At 42.3% G+C, this 26,019-nt stretch overlaps 1 protein-coding gene across 1 annotated transcript in view; it reads right to left on the reverse strand.

Annotated features, from left to right (window-relative positions):
- Positions 1-26,019, reverse strand: part of ATRN (attractin) — a 159,176-nt gene that overhangs the window by 97,650 nt on the left and 35,507 nt on the right. Inside the window, exons 2-9 of the mRNA XM_059817858.1 lie at positions 25,594-25,677; positions 20,420-20,533; positions 9,324-9,452; positions 7,084-7,289; positions 5,199-5,367; positions 3,746-3,836; positions 1,766-2,009; positions 85-268 (exon numbers count right to left, since the gene is read on the reverse strand). Of these exons, the coding sequence (XP_059673841.1) occupies positions 85-268; positions 1,766-2,009; positions 3,746-3,836; positions 5,199-5,367; positions 7,084-7,289; positions 9,324-9,452; positions 20,420-20,533; positions 25,594-25,677 (1,221 nt within the window). The remainder of the gene's footprint in view (positions 1-84; positions 269-1,765; positions 2,010-3,745; positions 3,837-5,198; positions 5,368-7,083; positions 7,290-9,323; positions 9,453-20,419; positions 20,534-25,593; positions 25,678-26,019) is intronic.

Here is a 26,019-nt window from a genome sequence, read left to right on the forward strand (position 1 = left end):
ACTGTACCCTTATCAAATTCCCCATCCTCTTGTCCACTACAAACAAAAATCACGGGGTGGTATGCAGGAAGAAAAACTACTTACCACATATGGGAATCAACTTCATATTTGTACAAGTCATCTGCTAGCCTGTATTTGTTGGCACTGAATGCTTTGTAACCTCCATGGATATAAACTGATCTTGTATTTGGATCATAAACACTACTGTGACCATACCCTCCTTGCACCAGAGCTCCGCTCGTCTGTAAAATGTTCCATGTATTTGTGGCTGAGAAATGAAAAGTGTGAGTGACAAAACATGGTTAATTTCTCTCCATTAATAACTTATCAACAAATCTCATGGTGAAACAAATTGGGTTTCCCTTGACTCAGATCTAGACACTGTCTCTAACACTTCATATCCAAAAATATTCTCCTTCAAGAAGTTCGTTGTCAAGAAGTACTGTCAAGTATTTTTTAGTAGACCAGAAATATCTCTTCTACAGTCATTTATTACATTTTGCAGACAAGCTAAGTAAATGAGAGATAAAAAGTACAGAAATAATATATTGCATTTCAATGACATTAAAATGCCAGCACCATGGCTTGATTTGGAATGGTACCCAAGAGCACTTTTATTTTTTAAATATATATATATATGTATATAAAGCCAGACAGCACTGAAGCCAAGTTAAGCATGACTGTGAAGAACACTGCAGTTAAAAACTAATATGTGATTAATGGTCCTATATCTCACTCACTAAAATAACATTGGTTTGAAGCACTCTAGATGTAATATAATGGCAACTGAAACAAAATGCTAAATTACACACCAAATCTCTGTAGGAAGTGCAGAATGAAAGCCTACAGAGGCTTCCTAACTCCAGGACAGATCAGGCACACAAAAGGCAAAAGGAACTGAATAGCCTGCAAGATCACAGGCGGGAAAAATAGAACAGTGGAAAACAAATCCCTGCCCCACACATCCTGGTTTTCTCTAGCTCTCTCCTAGAGCAAGAAAGCTCGCTCAGGTGGATACCAGTGAACCAGAGTAGGCTCCAGTAGATCCTCTGGATCAGGACAAGTGAAGCACAAGGATAACAGATCGAAAGTGCAGATAGGGCTGCTGTTTCTGACAATAACCAGCACGTTCACATTGTGAACTTCCTGTGCTTAACTATGTTCTCTACCTGGTCAGCAGAGAAAGGGACATGCCTCCAGAGAGCCATTTCAGAGCAGCTAAGTTAGGTAGAAGTTCAGTTCAGCTGGTGATACTGGAAATCTCTGGATCCTAAAATCAGAGTATAGACTATTCCCAGAGATATGGGGACCAGATCATATCAGAGATATTGGAGTCCAGAAATTCATTCCCTGTTCCTCCAAGCATTGGCTCACTACTGGAGACAGGGTATCAGGTTAAGTGGAGCCTTGGTCTGAATTCTTAGAGCCATTCTTGGATTCGCAGGATACAAAAATAATTTCAAAAGTGTTTGCTTTGTCAGAGGGAGAGAGGAAGATTAATCTAAATTGTCTCAGGGTTATCCTGCTTTGTCTCTCAGTTACAGCTTTTTTGTCTTTGGGACCTAACGAACTGTATAAAGCTGGAGGCACGTGGCTGCCTGCTCACTGTGTTACGCAAACACTGGAAGTTAGATTGAACTTCTCATAAATACAAATAGAAGGAGAACATACCTGTCTTTGTTTTGCTATCTGACTATGGATCAGTTAAATAATTTTCAAACCAACTGTTCAAACTGAAGCCAATGGTAGGTAGGGCTCCACTCACCCAGGTTGTATTCCTGGACATTGCTGATATACCCGTAAAGAGGGCAGTGCCCAAAGATGACGAGCATGACCGCGCTGCCGTCTTGCAGGGTGACGATGTGTGCCGAGTGGCCAACAACAGCGTACTGCTCCTTGGCTTTCGGCGTTGCCTGAGTCCAGGTCTGGGTGGGAATGTGGAACACCCACAGCTGGCTGGTCACGTTCCCCGTCGCATCTATTTTTCCACCATACATGTATATATCATCCTGAAAAAAGTTAGATTTCAAATGAGGCCAACGAGTTTGCCATTTAGGAAACAGCTAATATGTAAATAATGAAGTCAGTGTATTTCACCTTCTCTCAGCATAAGTTTTTCTCCTCTCTTAAGGAGAAACTTATCCACTTCACCAGTCACATTTGATATGAAAGCAACCATGACTGCCAGGGTTTGTACCCCAGTCCATGCTGTCAGAATACCTTCAACACACACAATTCACCCTACATCAGGGTATGGAGGGGAAGGGGTGCGTGGGGCAGGATTGACCTTCAGATGACAGACATCAAAATTTAGGTGCCTGTATGCTAGCTGAGTGTCTAAATATATACAAAAACGTAGTGGAGACGGGAGAATAATTCAACTGATCAAAAGCTGGGAAGGTGTGCCTACTTTTGGGTGAGCTGACTTGCTCTCCCCATTTCACTACCTGTACTGACTACACCTGTTTTCACTATAAACGATGCTCAGAGGTTCCTGAAGGCACCCAAAAGTTAGGCACCTGAAGTCAGGTGATTTAATAAGCAAGCTGAATCCCTCCCATAGCCTGAAAATGCAAACAGCAGAAGGTGGCTGGTAAGAAAGGCAGTTTATGATGGAAATTCCTCTGTGTCTGTACACTAAAAGCTTTATCTTCCACGTAAATGCACTGAAAAAAAACGAGGACCCTTTGGAAAGAAGGGAGCCAGGATAGTGAGACAGGTTTTTTTTTTACTAATCATCCTGTAAGAGCTAAGTTCCAAAACTCTATTCAGTTTCCTTTGTGGATTTCTCCAGGCATCTCAGAGTCAGCCATGAATCCACCAAAGTGTGTGGTGGAGCCCTGTTTCCCTGCTGACAAGGCAGTAACCTTGGAAAGGGAAATTCTCTACTATTGCTGGTGCTTCTTGGGATATTCATGAGAAGCACTGCCCGTCGCTGATGGTAAACCCACTTATCATACCCTGCTTTTGAACAGTTACTTGCAGAATGTGCATTGAGCCCTCGCAGTTCAGAATTTCCATCCTTCTCAGGTTCAAGTGTTCTGTTTGTGAACGGTGCTGTGTGGAGTTTTTCAAGTGTTTATAATTACAAGCTTTATATAGGCTTGCACTGTGATGAGCTAATTAAGATTCCAAAACCAAAGGTCAGTAAAGGATTAGCTCATTTCCTTTTCAAAGACCTTGCCATTCTGCTTTCACATGGCCTGCACCCACAGCAAGGCATGCAGGTGAGAAACGAGCTAAGAAACAGTCAAATCCACTTGCTGTTTCAGACACTGGAAGAATAGATTCACGGGTCTACTGCAGAAGCAGAGCAGGCTCCAAAAATCCCCAATTCACCAGCTCTGCTTTGGTGCCCTGGACAACGGAGATCATAAAAATATTTATGCGGTCTACACAAAAGGCAGTTGGGGAACCAGCTGAACCCCAGCAAACTCTAACCATCAGGCATGCCTTGCAAGCACAGACAGTAAAAAGGAAATAATGGACTCACTGTCCTCAGTCAGCCTTGAAACCTCTGAGAAAAGGGCAAAGAAGGAACACACAAGCAAAGGAACTACGGACTTCCTAGGATACCAGTCCAAGGACTCCCTGGAGTACAACTACACAGACTGGGATATCCATGGACAAGCCTCTGAAGGAGAACTGCTGCTCCCAAAGCAAGACCGATCTGTGGAAAGGGGTGGGCGTAGGGGGAGAAGAGGGAGAAATCATCCAGGAGATGAGTCTGCAGCACTGAACTTACCTTGTGTAATGCCAGTGAATGGCCATATCTCATCTCTACTGAGTTCACAGTATTGTCCAGTGGAAGCCACTCTTCAGAAATAAGATCATATCTGTATAATAAAAATTGGATTAATTTTCTGAGAAGTAGATATTAAAATGGAGAAAATTATTGCTTGTCTTCTCCAGGATTTGTGGGAAATTATTTACCAAAAGTCCTACCAAGATTTCAGCATGCACAAAGCATGCACAGACTACTTATGGATTAAAAAAATCCAGTCAAGCCTGCTCTGTTACTTAACGTCCACGTACTGATTTCCTTTACCCTCAGTTTTCTTTCCCATGCAAAACCAAGAGCTAACGCATTGTCTATTAAGCTGTGACAACTTACACCACATGATCCACCCAAAAGAGCAGAAAAAGTTTACCCTAAGCTCAGGTAAGTTCGAACTACTTGATAAAAAAAAAACCCTGCCAGTGTTTAAAAGGCACTTTTTAATTATGTCTTTGTCATTCAAGCATATTTTTTTATGTGAGCTTGAAACAAGATAAACCCTCTGCCCTGACAATGGCCTGTGGCTTTTTAGATAAAAGAATGAACTACAGTCGCCAGGCTTACAGCCTTATAAGATAAAATCATCTCTGAGAAGTGTTCAATGAAGCCACAGGGTATCTGTTGAAAAATCAGGCATGACTTTGAAAGAATAAATTGTGGATGTAATCAGCAGCTGCTCTACAACTAAGTGTGCATTTTCAGCTCTTCTTTAACCTCCCCACAAGAATTATTACCTCTGGATGCGAGTGCAGAACACACAGCTCTCGCTTAGGTCCACGAAAGCGAGGTATGTGGGTATCCCTGGGAAAAAACCCAGCTTTTGCCTAAATCTGCCCAAATACTATCAAGCTCAAGAGGAAGCCTGAAATGTTTTTTAAGGGGGATTTCCGTTTGGTACGCAATTACTATTTGATATCTTAGTTACTGTTAGATCTCCTCAACTAATTGCATAAATGTCATCATCCTAAATGCCACTCCCTGTTTGGTATCCCATCCACTATGCATAAACATCCACAGTCACCTGTATGTATTAATTAAGGAGCCAAACACTCTGAAGTCACACAGATTAATATAGGGAAGGGCTAATAACACAGAAGCAAAACTACCCTCTTTGAATACGAGGCCAGATATAATTTAGAAGCTAGCCTAGAAATATATAGTGAATAGTTAAATGCTGTCAGAAGCAGATGAATCAAAAATTCACTGAACATCAGGAATCTTACGCTTTTACTTTTCCAAAATTAGCACCCCTTAGCAGTGTTTTCTCACACCTCAAACGTCAGCCTAAGTTTTTATTACTGCTGTTTTCCCCGGAGATGGAGTGTAGGCCAAAGCACAGCAAGTCAGATGGCATTTTCTAAAAATAATTCTCAAATCTAAGTTCCTCTACTTAGACTTTATTATCTAGGTTTATACTCACGCTAAAACCTTCTGAGAGTCAGAATGATTGAAGACATAGCCTCCAACAATCCACATTTTATTGTCATGGATTATGGTTTTGTGAGATGCTCTAGGAAGTTTTGGAAGAGAGTATTCCTCCCGGGTCCAAAACGACTGGTTTGCAGGAACAGGAATTGAACAGCCAGGACCTGGGAAAATAAGGTTTAAAAATTAAGTTGATTTTTTTCCAAAGCCTTTATTTCAGCTAGAGGTCAATATCCTGCACCACAGGTGAAAAAGATGGTGCACGGCCAGGTAACAGTTGAAAGCTGTGATCCTCTGCACTGTTCTCTCCTGCTGTGATTATAGGAGGGCACAGGGCAGACCCCTTCCCACTCCACACTAAAAGGCTATCTTGCAGCACTCACCTAGCTACCACATGCCCACAGAAGCCTCAACACAACCTGCGAAAGCTTCAGGAGACCTGCTCAGCAGCATGCTATAAAACCCCAAGGGTCTACGGCTATCTTTCCCTCTTTTCATTCCTCTCCTCCTCAGCAATACATTTTTGTGAACTGTTCACTTCTTATTTTTTCCTATATTTCTGCTGCTCTTAAACCAACTTTTCCACTGTCAGGCTTCCCTTCACAGTTCCCCATGGCGTGGCAGAAGAGCAGCAGCAAGCGGCAAGGTGTCAGCAAAGTAAAAAGCCACGTGGATGCTCTCCCTTCCTCTCCGTGACAGCCATCCACAAGGTTCCCACAGACAACAGAGAGCACAGAACCTGCTGAAGAGGCTCAAGCCTTGAAAAAGGAATAGGTTTATCAGGACAGCCTTTAGGCAGCCATAAAAGTGAATCACTGTGTAACAGAGTTATGGTCTTGACTGTAAGAGACAGCATCTGCTCATTCTTGCCGAGTTTCTACCAGCAATAATCTCCAGTTCAGGATAGCAGACTGGAATCTGGTTTATCAGCCTTGAAAAACTCCTGGTTTCTGAGGTAGAGTGACCATCTTCAGATGTAAAAAAGCTTCAGAATAAGAAAGGGGAGAGCAGCTTGCACCTCATTCTGCTATGGTTTGTTTGGGGGCTTTTGGGGGTATTTTTGGTGGGTTGTTTTGGTTTGGGGTTTTTTTCCCTTTACACACTAACCTGCTACAGAAATGAGAGATGGGGAAGAAAGAGGGGTAGGCTAAAAATTGAGCAAACATAAGCCCACCTTTGCTGTCGGTGTACAACCAGACTCCAGAAAAGCATCAGGAAGCACTGCACTGCATAAGGGGATGCAGTCTTCCAGCCCTGAAGAGTATTACCTGTGGCTGGTTTTAGATCCGAGAGGCTGACGCGCTAACCTCAGTACTGGGTGCATTCTCCTTAGGATGCTCATTTTGCTAACCTGAATTCTTTCCACAGCGCCTAACACACTGTGTTTTTGCAGCATAACTGAGTGGTGGTAGTAGGTGCTGCCAGTGCTGTAGCTGGTTGCATTTCATATAAGACTAATTCTTCCACGTCAGTGTATCTTTGCAAAGGAAACATTATGTTTGGCCCAAACTGTCGTTAAGCCTGACACGGCTGACGAGCATACCTGGACACGAGAACAAGGCATTTTGTGTGTTCAAACAGGTTAACTACTGCCACCAGGCTCAAATTTGCTTTAGGTGCACAGGAACGAGGTTTGAAGTTTTTATCTGATGCCTGCACAAAACAGGTTGGTAGTGCTTTGTATGGTAGCATAGTTGCTTTTGAAAGCATTTGTTACAAACGAGGTATGATCTTTTGCTATGAAAAGCTAGATGCTCTGTTCCTAGTCAAAATGCTAATACTTGTCGAGCAGAACATTCTCAAATACTCCCACTGAAACTGCAAAAGCCATACATAGAAAAGGCAGCCAACAGCTTCTCCATATTCATCAGGAGACTTACCTTGCCAGCCTGCAGAGCACAAACATGCCTTAGTATCATTGAAGTTGCAATGCCCTCTCTCGGGTGCCCCACAGTCATCGGTGCAGTAGGGAATATCACAAGCTTCTCCCTTCCAGTATTTGGCACATTCACATTCAAGAGCATTGCTGCTGTTATTGAGCTTGCACTCTCCTCGGCCGGAGCAATTATTGGGACACATATTGAAACTGCAAACATCAGGGAAAGAAGGTTTGTCAGTAATGAAGCAGCTTCCCAAGACATTCCTCTTATTAACAAAGACAAGAGTGATGTTGAACAAAAGTTAATACAGCTGTTTGTTAACGTACAAACCAACGAGAGCTGCTCATCTAGAACCTGATGCGATGTACCTCTAGAGATTTGTTCTCTATCATCTACAGAGCTGCCTCACTTAATGAGTTAAACTTACAACTCCTCTGAAAAATTATCAATGTGATTTTTAGCCATTTGTAATGCAAATGAATTGCCTCAAAACGCCCAACAGTAAGCGCAGAATTTAATCAGCGCTTAAGGCTTTTGTGGTGTCTGTGCAATTTATGCTTAAACCACTCACAATTAAGTGCTATTCTGGGATCTGCTTACCAAGGGAACACACTTGAGATGAATCCCAAACCAAAGACGTGCCTGTTTTGAATCATTTCTGATTTTATAATATCTGCAACATAGCTGAGGCAAAACCAGATATATCCTTGGTAAAGATCCAAATTTAGAGACCCTATTCATTTCCAGATTCCAGTTTTTGCCAGTGTATCAACCTGTCTAACTTACAGATGGGAATTACTACCCAATATTCTCACTGTCACGCGAAAGGCAGAGTCATTGGCTCCAAGACCATGACTTCACAAGTGTTTGTCGAGTACCTATGTCCAGTAGTAACTATAACGACTGTTAAACTGAAAAGAAATAAATACACCCTTTAATCTACTCTCTGCAACAATGTTCGGAGGAAACCTAACGACCAGAACACATAAAAGAAATAAAACAGTACTTGAAAATTGTTGGAAATGATCAAGAAAGTGAAAAGTTAAAGAAATATTAAAATATCTTAAAGGAACTCGTAAAAAGGCAGGTTATTCTTCAAGTGAATGTCTCCGTTGTATTGCAAAGGCGCAACACCGACAGCCAGCGGTAGATGGTGTCATGGTTTATGCTATCAGCCAGACTTTCAAAACGCTACTGCTTCAGCTGCTGCCTTTCAAGTAACTTTGCAAAGGCTCCTCATTTTCTTCTGGAGCTTTCAAGGGGGGCTGAATGTTCTGCGTTTTTCAAAGGATCCACCGTATACTGAAGCACTTGGTAAGGATGAAAGCACCAAGACTAGTATTCAAAAACTAAGCGTATCATTTTAAGGAAAACTTCCAATTTTTGCAAAAAAGCCAGTTGCGATCAAGGACTTTGCAGCTGAATTTTTGGAAGAGAGGTGAGAGCTTCTGCAAGTTACACCCAAAGTAAAACCTCCCAGTGCAGCACAAATATAATTCGTATCTGTAGGAGCAAAAAATTCAAAGCCCATGATCCCCTCCAGAAGCATGAAATTCCATCTCTGCTAGTATGTCCCACAGATCATTTACTTCACAACAAAACCTTTCTAAAAGCAGTCAATGTATTAGGGAGTACCCTGGAATTATTTTTAAAAAGCTTACCAATGAGGACTAAATGTACATTAGCGAGCAGAAAGCACCCACCTATAATATTCAAAATATGAACCAAAGAATGTAACAAAACCATTCCAGACTAAAAAGGAACCAGATTAAGCAATTTGATCCAAGGACTGAGTAAGAAAGAGCATCCCAAAGAAAACTGCTTCAGGATCCTCAACAGTAGGTACAGTCCAGTGTCCCAAGTGAAACGTGTCTGCTTATGCAAAAGCATATTTGTGCAGAAGAATTTCTGCAGAATGCATAAGAGCACACACGTGCACAAAATACATCAATTCTGGTTGCCTGAATATGATCAAGTAAGTCTAACAACATAAAATAAATAATATGATGTCTTTTTGAGCAAACATTCACCCACGCTTACTATCGACAACTGAAGGTAATGCTCAGCACATTACAGTTATTAGCTGTTGCAAGGGTATAATAAAGATAAAAATCTAAATTCAAGTATCTACTCATAATTACATGCTTCAATGGCAATTGCTTATTTCAAGATAAAACTCAGAAAAGAGGAATCCTCCTTCTGCTCAACCTGCAACATCACTTTGGAGTAGTACTACTTACTTATACGTGATGTTAAACCCTGTTAAATTATAGGCAGCATCACTGAAGAAATGCAGAAGAGCATATCCAGAAGTAGCTACAACTTCTGGTACTGTTTCATTGCTGTCTTTCTCAGGAACAATAAGACCACTGGAAAAGAAAAAAACAAAAAACAAGACAATGTTAGAAGTGAAATAAAAGGGAGCAAAGCAACAAATAGTAAATGCATCAGTATTAATAAAACAGTTGAAACTCAAGGTATTTATTTGCATCTATTTGAAATACAATGAATTTGCATAAAGTAATCGTCATTTTCATACAGCAGTGTTATCAGATTGTTTTTCTTCAGCAGAACTCCTTAGATATTCAAAAGAAAGTGTCCCGACATTGTGAGTATGCATACTCAACCAACCCTCAAAACAAGCCCATTCTCGAAGGCATAAGAACCCTCAAAACCCTCTCAGAAAGATAAAACCACATTCTTCAGGGACCAGTTTATTAAGCCCTCTTGCTTGGCTTAATTATCTGCAATACAGTGACCATGTTACTGACCAAGGGGTGCAGACAAATTAGGACACCGAGCCTATTGAGAGCAGCGTTACTGCTCCCCTCAACATGCACGACTTTGGTCTACAAGAAGGAACGGCTGCAGAAAGGAACGGCTGCAGAAAGGACTGCAAATAGAAAACCCTGAAGTAATCAACCCGGCTCTTCTGAAAGATAAACATACATTAGAAGCGTTTAACCTGAGTAAACCTGAAGCTGTCTAGAATTCCAGTTATTACCAAAAACCTGCTCTCCCTCCCTTATTATTCTGCCGTGATTTCAACAGGACCCATTCCTAAAACAAGATGGCATGTTTGAAAAGAGAAATTAGTATGACCCAAAAGCATAAAACCTGCTGTACTCAAGCCAAACTAAAGGTCTGCCATGCCCACTTATCTCCTCCTGACTAACGCTTGGGAAAGACTGTGACAAATAGAGCAAGTACGGAGCATTTTGGCGATGTCTTATCCAGCTTCCAGAAACCCACAGTTCAGGTGCTTTGACCTGGAGAGTGCATCCAAGTCAGCACATTTAAATAAACCATTCATCCATGCGTCTATCTAATTCCTTTCTCAACCATTTGTACCCTTTTCACCTGGAAAATCTGCAGCAGGGAGGTCAACAATTTAACTCTGCAATGGTAGAGAAAGGACTTCTTATGCTCGCTTAACATCTGCTGCCTGATCAACCACCGCTGCCTCTTGGGCTTTTCCTCTATGAGAAATAAGTCCAAGCGCCCTTACTCACCATCCTCCTGCCATCTACTCTTTCATAAAGTTCCATCTGACTCATCACATCCACATTTGTCATCTTTTCTGTCCTGAAAGACTTGTCACGCTCCCTATTCCCACCTCATTCATTGCTTCACGCTTCTGGTCACCTCTGGCTGTTTTGTCTACACCCTTCCAGGTTCTGCTAGATCCTCCAGCCTTTTAGTTTTCCAGGGGTGGTGGAGAGAAGGGAGGATGGTGAGCAGGACTATTTACGGTATTCGAGATTGGACACAGTACAGGTTTGTATAAAGGTTTGGCAAAACACTCGGAGTAAGCTGAAAGGGGGACCAAATGCCTCTTGAAAAGAGTAACTACTACCTATTTACCTATTGCACAGAAGAGTTTGTATCTGAAAGAGAATGTTTATTATTCTTTTAAGAGAAGCCTGACAACAACAACACAAAAGAAGTCAATTCCTCCCTCATACAAAAGACATAAAAGCAAGCATAAATTTGAAGTCTATTGAATTTTTTTTAAAAGCCTTTATCTAAGCAAAGCGCATTGTCTACCACCACCTATTCATAGTCAGCTGTTACTTTCTTGTAAAGAACCATCTTTCTCCCAGTCTCAGTCCTATTTTCAAAGGCTAAGTCGAAGCTTTTTGAAAAGCAGAGACTCCAAATCCCAGAGCAGAGCATGTCAGGCAGGGAACTGAGGCAGCTCCGGCCACTCCGGGGCTGCAGACAAGCAGCAGCTCTCTTGGGAAAGCAGCCAAGCCTGGTTTCGTGCCTCGCGACTTCTGAGTATCCGAGGGCACCATCGACTAAAAAGCAACGATGAAAAGAATTTTTCTCCCCTGAGAAGAATTTTTACTCTTTTCAGATCTGTTCAGAACAGAAAGTAAATGCATTTGAACACAGCTCCCTAGGACAGGGTAAATGAATTGCTACACCCAGGAAAACACTCACAGCAATCCACAGCAACCCATTCACATGCCTGGAAAGCACTTTTCTCTGACCTGAATTTTTCTGTCCCCACGATACAACATAATGGTGCACTTGAAGAATAGCACAGACACCCAGTGACCCTTTCCAAAAGCTTTTGCTATAGAATCTGGGGGCGTTTGCACCAAGAGTAACAGGTGAACGTGTGTGGAATAATTGCTGGAGGTAACTTAGGAATTGAATTTATATTCGCATTTTAAGGAAAGGTACGGCATTGAAGAAAACCTTCAGGGTGGAATGTGGTGGATATGCAAGGAATCCATCCCACAGAAGTTCCCTAGGGAACCTTAGATGTTGGCAACACCAGGGGAGCTTGGTGTGCTGACTCTAAGAGAAACTGCACGGAGGGTGGAGCGGAGTGGAGACACCGCGGCCAGGCTCTGTGATAGAATGGGAACTGGAAGGTACTATGGAACTGATAAGCTGCATATTTACTATCCTGGGCCAACAGCCTGTCATTTTTTTACAAAATACTGTCCTTTGGGCGAACTTTGCTCATTATTACCTCATTATAATACCAAAAAAAAAAATACACCTCCATCCCAAAAGCTACCCACCTCCAAGGTGCGACCACCCCTCACTGAGCTTGCGCTCTGGATTTTTCTTAGTCTATACCTTTAAAAGGAAAACGAGAAACTTGTACACCAATTACAACGAAGGTATGTTTGACTAGAGTCACTCAAGCTCCACCTGAAAAGAAACTTAGAAATCTCTATAGAGTTGCTTTATAACTGAACGCGTTTGTAGCCAGGCTATATTACTCATATTCTTGGTATTTGCACATGCTTTGCAGGCAGTAATTTTATCACCGGCAATCCAAAAGAACTTGTGCATCTGTGGCTTCAACAAACGGCACTATTCGCTAATCTAGCCGTGAGAGTTCTCATTGAATGCACCAAATTCCTTAAGTGTGGCCATGCTAGTTCATGGAATGCAGCTAGACTGAAAATGTATGGTGTTACAAGTGCATCCGTAATCGTGAGAGTTCAATATATTGAACGCGACCGGACTTGTAACACAGAGAATTGGGCATCACTTACATCTAAGCCCAGCCGCCCCCAGCCCCTCTGATATCTGAGGACAAGCTGGAACGTAAGGGGGTTTATTTTCTGCCAAATTGCTTCGCCCTTTAACACAACAATGTGTTAACCTACGGCGGGGTAAATCTGCAAACTGTACAACAGCTCTTCCTGCACAACAAGTCTTATCATGGACAAAAAAAAAAAATCTTTCGTTTTACCAACATGCCATAAAAACGCAGTAACCTGATCCCATGTTTTGGCTAAACAACTCCAGCACATTTGCTGATATGTAGCTCAATAAATATTTCCTTGTGAGAAAGCCAATTATTTTTTCCTCTTTCAGATCTCAAGGATATGGGATTAAAGGCAAAATTCACGGCCTTTTTCTCCATGTGTAAGAGGTGCTTCTTTCATTCTAAAATTTGAGACTTATGATCTGAAGATGATCTCTCCCAAAAGACCGTCTCCCGAAACATCAAAGAACAAAAAGTCTAATAAACTTCTCCTTGCTATTTGGTTCAGAGTTTTCCTTTGTAATGCAAACTGTAGGACGGTATGTCTCCACCACAGGAAAACAGACATCTGAATATAATTCAGGGTAAAGCAAACTACAGTTCAGGGACAAGAGAAAATTCCTTTGTTCTGATTTATTCTTCTTCGGTCTTATTCTTGCAGCACTTATCACTGATATTACAGGGCAATCTAACTGGAAAGCCCTGGAGCGGGGAGAACAACAGCAGCAAAGAATAAAAAGTACAGAGTGAACAGCAGTAGTGAGAGAAGACAAAATTCCCCCCCCCAATAACCTTTCCTAATAAAAGGACTAGCATGGGACAATTACTTATTTTCTCTTAGAAATCTCAATTTTGGGATTTGTTTGGGAAGAACGCAGGTACCTCCGTAGCAGATGCTCTCCCCACGTCTCCCGCTTGCTCCTTTCTTTCCATCTTTTTCTGATGACTCGCACGTAAATACACTAAAAAGGACGTTATCCCACCTACACAAGTTTAAAACAGCCCAATGAAACTTCATAGATAGATTGTAATTTCGTTCAGAGAAAAGCAATGAAGAGAACACAACACAATGATAACGATAAGATCCCTGAAAGGTCAGACCTCAAAAACCGTGAATACATACAGTGTGTGCACAGCACCATTTTGAATAAACCACCACAAACAGAATTTACATTATCTGCTTTAAAAAATAAAAAATCCAAAAGGCAGAATCAGAGCAATAAAGGATTATGCAAAACTTCTTTTAAACGACAATCCAGAATCTTTCTGAGACTCGACTTGGGCCAAGATTAGCCTATTTCACAATGCACCCGCTTCTATTTCTTTTTATAAGGTTTCAAAACATTTCGCAATCACCACTACTCCAAAGCAAATAAATACTCCTACTCAGCTAAGCTGTCCAATGACACTATTTCTTAGGCATCGAAAGGCAAACCTCCGTTTTGCCCTGAAACAGCTTCTGTTTTTTGTGCGCTGGATTTGTAGAGTCAGTGGCAGAGTGAAAAACAACGTCCAGGAGACCCGACCTCTCTGTCGCCCTGCACACATCGCCTGCCTTGCTCTGCCCTCCACCATAGGAAAATGGGAATTATTTAAAACGAAGGGCATCTCCCTTATTACCTCTCCTTGATTTGCCATGTAAGCATCATCGTGACAGTGTATTCAACATTTTCTCCTGAGACACAACCTGCCAGTGGGGCAGAGATCAAAAGCGTAAGATGCTACTGAGCAGAAAAAAAGTCAAATAGGAAGAAGACGGGAACCACGAGAGGAAAGGGAGAAAATACAGAGTACAAATGACAGAGAAGGGAAAGGATAAAGGTGATACTAAAACATTGGTAGTATATTGGATTCTCAATCTATCAAAATGCAATGAGAAACCATTCTCTTCCCCTAATTTTTAAATACTGTGACCCATGTGGACACATATGTATACAAAATGACACCATTTCTCCTGTATTAAAAAACAGGCTGTGCACATCACCGTACTCTCAACTACAAGAGTAAAAATAAACAAACCAAAAATACAATATCAGAAACAGTGTGGGCAGCAGGAGTAGGGAGGTGATCGTGCCCCTGTACTCGGCTCTGGTGAGGCCGCACCTCGAACGCTGTGTTCAGTTTTGGGCCCCTCACTCCAAGAAGGACATTGAGGTGCTGGAGCGTGTCCAGAGAAGGGCGACGGAGCTGGTGAGGGGTCTGGAGCACAAGTCTGATGAGGAGCGGCTGAGGGAGCTGGGGGTGTTCAGTCTGGAGAAGAGGAGGCTGAGGGGAGACCTCATCGCTCTCTACAACTACCTGAAAGGGGGTTGTGGGGAGGTGGGTGTTGGTCTCTTCTCCCAAGTGACAAGTGACAGGACAAGAGGAAATGGCCTCAAGTTGTGCCAGGGGAGGTTGAGACTGGATATTAGGAAAAATGTCTTTCCTGAGAGAGTGGTGAAGCATTGGAAGAGGCTGCCCAGGGAGGTGGTGGAGTCACCATCCCTGGAGGTGTTCAAGGAACGTGTGGACGTGGCACTGCGGGACATGGTTTAGTGGGCATGGTGGGGTTGGTTGATGGTTGGACTTGATGATCTTACAGGTCTTTTCCAGCCTTAGTGATTCTGTGAGAAATTACAAGAGACTAAAAATAGATCAATGCTAAAACATACAAAAGGAAGGGTGAAAATAAGGAGACATCTCAAACTGATTTTCCTAAATGAAAAGTTAAGAATCTTGTGCAGCAGCAAGATGACTCCTAAACACGGACTTTTAAGGAAACAAAGCAATTACAATGCCACTTATAAAAATTAAAAAAACCTCATTATTGAGAGCTGGCATTGCCCCAAAGTACCATTTTTCTGGAAACCACCTTCCCTCGTTGCACTACGGACAGAGGCAGCAGCTGCAGCACCAGGGCAGGGCCAGCCTGCCTGCCCGCAGAGCCCGCCGGGCCACGGGGGCTTGCCCCAAAAACCTCTTCCCTTCTTACACGGTGCTTTTCCTTCCAAAGCCAGTAGAACAAGGACAAACCATAAACATATTAATCATTAAAAATTACTGAATGAGAAATGTTTTATGTCATGCGGTGAGTGTGACTGTAAAAGCCGTATTTCAAGAGAACATGGACTGAAAAGCCTCAAAAGAAATAACACCTTTTTTGCTGTTACAGTGAAGAAGTACTTAAAAAATTAAAAAATTATTTTAGTATCTAGTCCTGGATAGACAGATCAGGCTATCGGCCATGGTGCAAATGCCTTCTCCTTTTTTAAAACCTTAAGTCTGTTGTCTGTTTAATACCCATGAAACTCAGTACAGGATATTTGAATTAATGAGGGGAAAAAAAAAAAAATCAGAAACATCAGAAACAGTTTAAGAGAACAGAACCGAGAAAGTGAAGAACTAAAGAAACTTTCTGCTCTAAACTTCCTTTACAGGCCTCAATTTAACTCAGAGGATTTATCCTTTCAAAACTCTAAAATAGAAACTCTCTTTGTCCATCTTGTCAAATAGATTGGATGTTTTTGGAGGGGATTACAGGTTTAGTGAACAAAAGCAATTGATACAATGCATTTACATTTCTCTAAGAAATCTGACTTTCTACCACAAAGACATTTTGATTAATCAATTCTCACGCATTCAAAGGCTCAGTTAGCTCACTGACAGGCTCACGAGTAAATGTAAACAAGGGAACATCGTTCAGCAAGTACATTTCCAGAAAAATCCCAAATACATTTGCTCCTCACCTTATACCAATCCCTTTTTTTTTTTAATCAATACTCTGAAAGTAATAGAGCAAAATTACAAATACTTAGAGGACAGGCTGCTAGGACAAAAAGTCAGCTGGACTGCTCCATGAACTGAGTGTGTGCCTGATGACCGCATTGCAACACCATCCAGCACAGGCTCATAATGTAATATATCCCCTATCTCAGGACACAGAACAAAAGCTGATTTGGGAGGTGATGGTTGATGAGGTACCGAGTGCCAGCTCCGTCAGAGGAGGGCGAGAACATCAACAGGCAAAAACCTCGTTACGCACGCGAGCAAAGGTCACCCAATGCATGCTTTGAAGCAAACAGAGCAATAGAACTTAAGCATTAAACAGTGCCTTCATCTTCTTTCATAGAATCATGGCATGGTTTGGGTCGGAAGGGACCTTTAAAGGCCATCTAGTCCAACCCCCTGCAATGAGCAGGGACATCTTCAACCAGATCAGGTTGCTCAGAGCCCCGTCCATCCTGATCTTGAATGCTTCCAGGGATGGGGCATCTACCACCTCTCTGGGCAACCTGCACACAGACCGCATACACCCGTAGTTTGTCCTCTGCCTATATGTACCAGAGGCAAGGACCGCTTCTTCCTGTAGGTCTATATAACACCAGCTCCAAGTTGAATAGCTCCTCTGGATACTCTCGTAACACAGATAGTACTGACTCAACATGGTTTGTACCTTTCCCAGTGTAATTAATCCTTGTTAGCAACCCCCCTGCTGTTCTGAGCTGATTATTTGCTCTAAGCAATGTAAGACAAGTCAATGGCGACGGGTAAGCAGGGTTTGCAGGTTAGCTCAGGAAGGGCACTGAGGACAAAGCAGAAGAAAGAGAGAGCCTTTGCGTGTGCCCATGGCATCAACGTGGGTTACGATTTCTGGAAAAGAATTGAGGGAATAGAAGGAAAAAAAATAGAAGGGGGACAGCCATACGTTGTACGAGCAGAGGCAGAAGGAGCGAGGTTTGTTTAGCCTGGAGGAGAGATGGCTGAAGACGGGGAGAATCTAATTGCTGCCTTCAATGACCTAAGGAGAGATTACAGAGGAGATAACACCAGACACATTCACAGAAAAAGGACATGAAGCAACAGACACAAGCTGCAGCAAAGGAAGTTCTGATTAGATATTAGAAGATGATTATTTTTTTTTTAACCATGAGGGTGGTCAAGGCCTGGACCACTGGCCCAGAGGATCAATGAGATCTCTCCGTCCTTAAGAGAAATTCACAACTTGACTGGGCAAGGTCGTGAGCAAGGGCCTGATCCCACTCTGAAGCTGGCTTTGAGTAAGGGATCAGACCAGGATCCCTTCCAACCCAACTCACCCCACGTACTCTGCCTAGACTCAAATTTGGGTGTACAAACGCCATATTCACCTGCAAGCAACAAAAGGAAGGTGATCTGCTCCTGCTTCCTGAGGGTACGAGAGCTCACGTAGAAGCACTGCAGAGCAGCCAGCTCAGCCAGTGACCGTGGGGCAGTCGCTGCCATCTGTCAGCGTGGCCACCACAACCATCCATCTGGTACCTGACAGCAGCCGTGAGGCGCTTCTGAGTGGTCTCACCCCTGGCACCAAGTGCAGAGCCATGGCCAAAGGTCTTGCAAGAGAAGGATTGTCTTTGAAGAGGAAAACACCCCCTCGCCGACCAGCGCAAAATGAAAATAAAGGTGCAAAAGCAGCTCCAGTAAATGTTTAACATGGATCAAGTTAAAAACACAACCAGCAAAGTTCACAGATGATGAATGTAGTTCATCTGTTTCAGATTTCTTCATTCTGTGCAGACGAACACGCTGGATTTCTGTTTCCTCTACGTTCTTTTATCACATTTTTGAAGCAGCACATTTACACAGTCTCATGTTGCCTATGATCACAAATATAAACCAGCAAAGATATTTTTAACCCTGCTTAATAGAAAAAAAGCTTAAATGTACATGACCGGACAGCCCTGGGGGCACTCAGACTACAAGGAGTTTAGTAAACAGTTTATGCAGACACTTGCACTGTGTAAATGTTTGCATTATGCAAATATTTATCGCAGTTAAAAATTGATAAAACAATTTAAAGTTTCTCTGTAGTGCAGTGCTGAGGATTTCTAAGATGATCTTATTATATTCAGGGTAAATACCATATTGTGAAAAAACGTAAGCGAGCATCAGGTCAAGAAAACAACATCAGGGCACTGAAGGAAGTGAGTGCTCAGGCAACTGCTGTAAAAAGCCAGGGAGGTAACAAAAACTGAGCTTTAGAGAGGGAGGAATTTACCGTGCTTATCAACAAACTCCAAAAGTTTACAGTGTCCAACTGTACAAAGCTCAATCTTGCAAATCCTCTGGTATGGTGCAAAAATTGTGAAGACTGATACATGGTTATGGTTAATACTAAAATATAACATAGGCCAAGAAAAGAGATAAAATATGAACACTGCTCTTGAAAAATTCTAGGCATTTATTTTTGTATCAGAGAAAGGTATTTTTCAACAGATTCTTTTTTGCACTTCATCAAAATTAGAAGCATCTGCTATTTCCTGAACAACACAGCTCACTACTAATGAAGATGAAATTCAAATGTCATCTAAAGAAGCAATTAAAAAAATAATTGAATTTTTTTCCTACCTCAAAAATGTTATTGTATTAAGCCCATGCTCGCTTGTCCTCAGGCACAGACTTCCCAGTGATATACAGATGATTTTAAAGTCTGAACCATAATTGTTAACGCTGTGAACTACTTATAACCTCAATTTAAAAAGCCTATTGATTTTTGGAAAACACACAAGAAACTGCAGGCACAAATCATGATCATTTCACCTTTTCAACAGCGTGTTAAAAATTAGCTCGATTAAAGCAAAACGACTATGAGTCAAGATGACATTCCTTCCTCTTCCTGCATATCAATTCAGCACATGATACCAGGAGAGTGCTTCCAGGTTGCACTTCCAGGTTTTTGGAGGTTTTTAGAAGAGAGAAAGTCTCCTCTTCTTCAGAAGTGGTGAGAACAACTCAATAATGCACTTGTGTGTCCTGTTTTGACCTCAGGTTAGTCTGAAGGTTTACAGGAAGCATTCTTTTACTCTGCATTTGCAGTTGAAGACCAAAAAACACATGTGCTGTTTTTAATTTTTTTATCAACTTTTTGTTCCTATGCTGATCTTCTCTCATAGAGATTACAAGGATTTTTTAGAACAAACATGAAGTATTTTTAGAACGTCATTTCACAAATGAATGGAAGCACAGCAGAAGGTTAATTTTGGAAATAGTTAATCAGCCCCTTGGAACAAGCAGAGTCCAAAGGGAACCATTACTTTTTCCATACACAACTTGAGATTATTTTTCTAATTTCAGCTAAAAGAATAGAAAACATAAGGTGGTGCTTATCACTGCAAGACTAAAGTACATAAATGCACAAGTTATATTTAGGTCTCTTCGTGAAATGTCAACTGTTAACCAGCATCCACAAATCGGTCTCTCACCACAGACAGATTAGCCAAATATCAGCCATCCATCAAAAGAACAGATATTTTTACACGTGTTTTTACAAGGTTGTCCGACCCACCATTGTTGATTCTGAACACGTTCCAAAGAGTTTATAAATGTACAGTTTAAGGTACACAAGGATATACATAGTTCAACGAGACCTATATGTTTGCAATGTTGATTACTTGGCTTTTGCCTTCTGTCAGCGTTGACAGTTAAACTGAAGTCATGTTCAAATCTGATAAATAGGGCAGTTTTCTACTTTAGGAGCTTGCATACCAACTCATCTCAAGCTCAACCAGATGACAGTAATTTTTTTGTCACTCAAATACTCAGGATTTGGAAATGAAAACATAATACTTACATGCTACAGTGTAGTAACATGATCTGTTCATTGTAAAAGCAAAAAACAACTCCTTAATTGTTTATGTTGTCGATGACGGCACAAAAGGACACTTGCTGTATGTGCTGTATTGGCAGTATTATATATTTAGATTACTGGAACATAATTATACTGCTAGAAACCACATTTGCTTCAGGCTCCAAGTTAAAGAAGTATCACTGCGTACAGTTAGATTCTTACCAAGGGGAACTTACCTAAAAGCTGCCAGTAACGGAGCGTAAATTGAATCTCCGTCATACACGTACAAGTGGTCCCAGCTGCACTCTGTGGCAAAGTGATTGAATCGAAGCCTGAGGATTGTGTTTGGCCTGTAAAAAAAAAATAATAAATAGGAGATTTGTAATAAGCCACTCAACACACATGGCAAAGTCCCTCCAACAAAATCCTCTGGTGTGAAGCTCTCCTCTGAACAAGACTAAAACTGAGTGACTTAGTGTAACTGTAGATGCATCAAACATGCTGTGGCTTTCTTTTTTGGTGTGCACGCTCCCCTGGTATTAAGCAACAGATTCTTTATGGCCAGAAAAACCATGTCGTTAAACCTTTTCCTACCACCAACGGCAGCAATTGAAGAGCAGGCACTGCCAGCCCTCTGCTCTTTGCCAGTACTGACTCCCCTAATGACAGGGCTTTGCAGGGGTAAGCATGGAAAATCTACACGGACAATACATTCACGTGTAGATGTGGCGCTTAGGGACATGGTTTAGTGCTGGACTTGGCAGTTTTACGTTTACGGTTGGACTCAATGACCTTAAAGCTCTTTTCCAACCTAAATGATTCTATGATTCTATGAAGAATCACAGCCACCATCAGGGAACTAACCAGAGCTATTTCTCTCAGTCAAGGGATTTTCTGCAGACTGATGTGATTATCATGGCCTGAGATTATTTACTTGCCCAGAAGCTGGCAGAAATCCTTCTTCTATCACTTTATTACTTGTGCAGTACTGCAGGATGGCCCTTCTGAGGGAAGCCCCTCCAAACTGCAAACTGGAAATATGCCTCAGTGGATGCTAACTAAAGAAATTCTCAGTCTTGCTCACCACCTTTTGGGAGCTGGAGAAAACAGGTCAAGAGAATGCAGAGGAGAGCCATCTTCTACAGGATGGGAGGCCCTGCGGCTTTACCTTTTGCCAAAAGGAAGGTCTTTGGTTATTACATGGACTGTCAAGATGCAGTAACCACTCACTGCTCCTCGGTCCTTACAAACGCTAACCGGGTTGCTTGACTTTCTTCTGGAGATGCATTACAAGAAATACTGGGACCAGCTGAGAACGAACAAGCTGAAAGTCCTGGGAAGAGACTTGCTGCCTTCCACGTGAATGCAGCAGGCCCAGCACACCCCGATGTTAACACCACCAGTAAAGAAGTCTGTTCTGTTGACTTACTATGTCAAGACCATCAAGAAGCCTGATCTTCTGAGATGTATCAGCAGGAAAAAGGTTTTTATTTACTTGATGTGGGGACGGAAGCAGTAGTTCAGACACCCAAACACATCAGCATTTCTTTCACTCCATACACAAAAGAAGCCCACTAAGCCACAACCAAGTAACGCACATTTAGATTTGTCGTGGTTTAAGCCCAGCCGGACTAATCACCACACAGCTGCTCACTCACTCCCCTTCCTCAGCTGGATGGGGGAGAGAAAATATGAGGAAAAGGCTCGTAGGTCGAGATAAGGACATAGGGAGATCACTCACCAATTACCGTCATGGGCAAAATAGACTTGACTTGGGGAAATTAGTTGAATTTATTACCAATCAAAATCAGAGTAGGATAATGAGAAGTAGAACCAAATCTTAAAAAAAACCAACACCTTCCCCCCACCCCTCCCTTCTTCCCGGGCTCAACTTCACCCCCGAACCTCTTCCCCCCCGCCAAGCGGCGCAGGGGGACGGGGAATGGGGGTTGCGATCAGTTCATCACACGTTGTTTCTGCCGCTCCTTCCTCCTCACACTCTTCCCCTGCTCCAGCGTGGGGTCCCTCCCACAGGAAACAGTTCTCCACGAACTTCTCCAACGTGGGTTCTTCCCACGGGCTGCAGTTCTTCACGAACTGCTCCAGCATGAGTCCGTTCCATGGGGTGCAGTCCTTCAGGAACAGACTGCTCCAATGTGGGTCCCCCGCGGGATCACAAGTCCTGCCAGCAAACCTGCTCCAGCGTGGGCTCCTCTCTCCACGGCTCCACAGGTCCTGCCAGGAGCCTGCTCCAGCATGGGCTTCCCACAGGATCACAGCCTCCTTCAGGCATCCACCTGCTCCATCCACCATGGACCCCCATGGGCTGCAGGGGGACAACCTGCTTCACCATGGTCTTCACCACGGGCTGCAGGGGAATCTCTGCTCCGGCGCCTGGAGCCTCTCCTCCCCCTCCTTCTTCACTGACCTTGGGGTCTGCAGAGTTGTTTCTCTCACATATTCTCACTCCTCTCTTCTCTGGCTGCCGCTTCCCGGTTTTTTTTCCCCCCTTCTTAAATATGTTATCACAGAGGCGCTACCACTGTTGCTGATTAGCTCAGCCTTAGCCAGTGGCAGATACGTCTTGGAGTCGGCTGGCATTGGCTCTATCAGACATAGGAGAAGCTTCTAGCAGCTTCTCACAGAAGCCACCCCGTAGCCCCCCCTGCTACCAAAGCGCTGCCACGCAAACCCAATACATTATTCCATTAGTTTCATGGCTAATATGCAAAGATACATCTAAAGAGATTCACACAGAAGCCACAGCAGGTCTCTAATTTAGGGTTCAGTTCAAGGAGGGTGAAAACACCACTAACATTGTGCTTGGACCCTGAGATAAAAAGAAAGTGAATCTGTAGCAGCACTGCTTTTTCCTGCCCACAGCTGTAGCTGTTGAAAGGATAGATGCAAGTGATTAGGATCTCTTCAACAGCATTGCCCTTGGGTTCAGATGAAATCCTTGTTCATCCTAATCAAATAAATTAATAAAATGTCAACTTGCCATAGAGTCCTTCCTTCCCACAGAAGGGGAATTCTTTAGGGAGTTATTCTGCAAAAGAGTATTTTTTGATAGGCACAATAATCTACTCCAGGCCTTTGGAAAAAGAGCACCAGGTGTATCTGAAGGATAATGTCTTGCTTAAAGAAAAGGTACAAAGAGTACTCATCGTTTCAAAACTGAGCAGCCTATGAAATTGTAGGGGGTTTGCTTCTATTTTAACCGTCTCATAGCTGTAGAGCAGAAAGAAATACTTAATCAATAAAAGCTTTAGACCAAGAACAAAAAGAAAGCGATTATCTTTGCTACAGCTAACAACCCATTAACAGACAGCGCTCTTTTGCAGAATTGCAAGGCACATGGCTACAGGTTCTGTCTCAGATGGGATCCTCAGGCTGGCTGGATCTCATCTGCCTTGTCTCATGCTCCTGGGGAAAAATGAAAAGGACACCCGTGGGATGAGGACACAGCACAGACACCAGCCAAGAAGAGGCAGGAACGGTGCAAAAAGGGAATGAGTACAGTAAGGAACACATGGTTTATTTTACATCTGAATTTATCTAGCGTCTTCAATTGCACATTGGGATTGTACCTTTGCTCGCTAACCTCGAAAGCCCTCCACATACCAGAATGCTAGCAACGAGGTGAGGGCACTCAGCAGAATTTAACAGCTCTGCAGACGCTGTTTTCCAAGCCCAGATCTCTCTGGGAATTTCATATTTGGCAGACAGCTTGGGCTATTTTCACAAGGGTGCACATTTCAGCTGTTTTAATCAGCGTGATTATCTCCTTTCTGTTTACCACCAGCCTCTGACAGCAGGGTACAAACAATCAGAAGCAGGAAAAGGACACCGACTTAAATGCCTGGCTACGAAAGAAGAAGGAACATTTTTGTACACCTCTTTACAGCAAGTAAGATCTCACTTCAAACCCCATGAAGTGATAGTTCTCTTAGGAAGCCTCTCAGTACTAGCAAACAAAGACTGAAGGAGCAGTTATGGTGACATTATCGGGGACCTGTGAGCAGCACTTCACTTCTGATAAAAACATGAGTCACATTATGCTTCAGAAAAAAAAGCTATGACGGTTAAACTGATTGTACTGGAGTTGCTGAGGCTGGTTTGTCTGCAGTAACATTCTTGCAAAATATTTTTTAATTATTTGTAATTCCAAACTGTCTGCAGTTGTATTTTTATTACCCACAAAAATTAAGAGGTGTTGCCACTTACAGCATCTAACTTTGATCTTAACCACACTAAAAACCTGGGCTCCTTATAATTAATAGTGAACGGTAGGCTCCCAATTTCAGTGTTCTGGATGGCTCTCTGGAACAGCTTAGCCCTCACCTTTGAATATCCTGGGAGCTTAGGTATTTACATTACTCATCCAAAATAAATGTCTGTAGTAGATGAAGTGAATGCCAATTCCCCCACACCCATCAGACCTCCCAAACAGAGAGATGACTAAAGAAAAAAAGCGTACCCTGGGCTTTTAGCAATTTCTGATCCTCCAAGATGCCAAGAGACCTCAGCTTACACGTGTTCAATGTGATTTCATACTCTCACATGACTTGTTCCAATTCACAACCCCCTGTCCTTACAGATTCAGGGATCAGTACGGAATGGGACTTAATGCATAGCTGTTAACACACAGCATCAGAAATGGCCATGCAAAGTTTTAGAGACTAAACAAATTGATTTTACAGTCCTGGCGTCAGCCTGGTACTATGAAAAATATATTTCAAGTCAGATGCTCTGAACTGCTGTACCATCAATCAGACGACAGTCAGAGGATATGCTCTAAATGGGCTGCTCCTAAAAACCTCTGCAAGAAATCACTACAAGCAATATAAAGATCAAATAGAGGAAGGGAAGAGAAACAAGGGGAAGAGGTCTAAGGGATTTCTTGCAGTTTAGAAGACTTCTGCCAAAAAAGGTCAATGGTTCCTCTGAAGTCTTCATGGCCTAGTGAGTAAATAAGTATCTGAAAAGCATCATTACAGAAACCGATTCTTCATGAATAAGGGCTTTAATAGAGTTTGCTCTATTTTTTCATACTGCCAAAAAGTCCCATACATACTGAATCCCAACACCTGAATGGCCCACTACGGTAACAGTTAAATAATTCATAAGTCTTTATTTATTTACACAAATGCATTTCTTTTCATTTTCCATGTGCGGTTTCAACGTGAAGGGTATTTTACACCGCAAACTTCTAATTCAGAAGTCAGTTTGGACGGCTCACTTTCACAATAAACCAAAAACTTATTTACCAAGAATGACTAAGTGCTGCCCTATCTACTTTAAGAACAGCAAAAAAGAATCATGAGATCTAAAAACACTCAATGAAGATAAACCTCACCTAAAAGTCACAATAAGCAACACTGAAACCCAAGATGCTTACTACACTCACCTTCCTTCAATGAGCCAGGTGCATTTTGTTTTGTATTTGTAGTTTCCAGGCCCATCCGTGACATACCCTGAAGGTCCAGTGAGTCTGTAAATAAAAAACAAAGACAAGCATTAGTCTCCAAAGGTACTAAACATTCATAAAGGATTTCCTAAATTTATAAGATCCATCATTAGATTTTCATTTACTTAAGAGCCACTACAAGCAAACCAACAACACCACAACAAAACACAATCGGGCAGTTGGGATTCTCCTGTTAAACTCTCTGTACATGCTTTCTGATGATTATCCTTAAAGAATGACAGCTGAGAGTGATGGTTTCTCTATCAGATTGATGGTATTGTTTCAAATCAGCACCCTAAGAAAAAAAAGACCTTCCTCCACAAACAAAGACAAATATACAGACTAATACCACGCAGCCAGCGAAAG

Source organism: Gavia stellata, chromosome 5 (assembly GCF_030936135.1).
Source record: "Gavia stellata isolate bGavSte3 chromosome 5, bGavSte3.hap2, whole genome shotgun sequence".
Classification (NCBI taxonomy): Eukaryota; Metazoa; Chordata; class Aves; order Gaviiformes; family Gaviidae; genus Gavia; species Gavia stellata.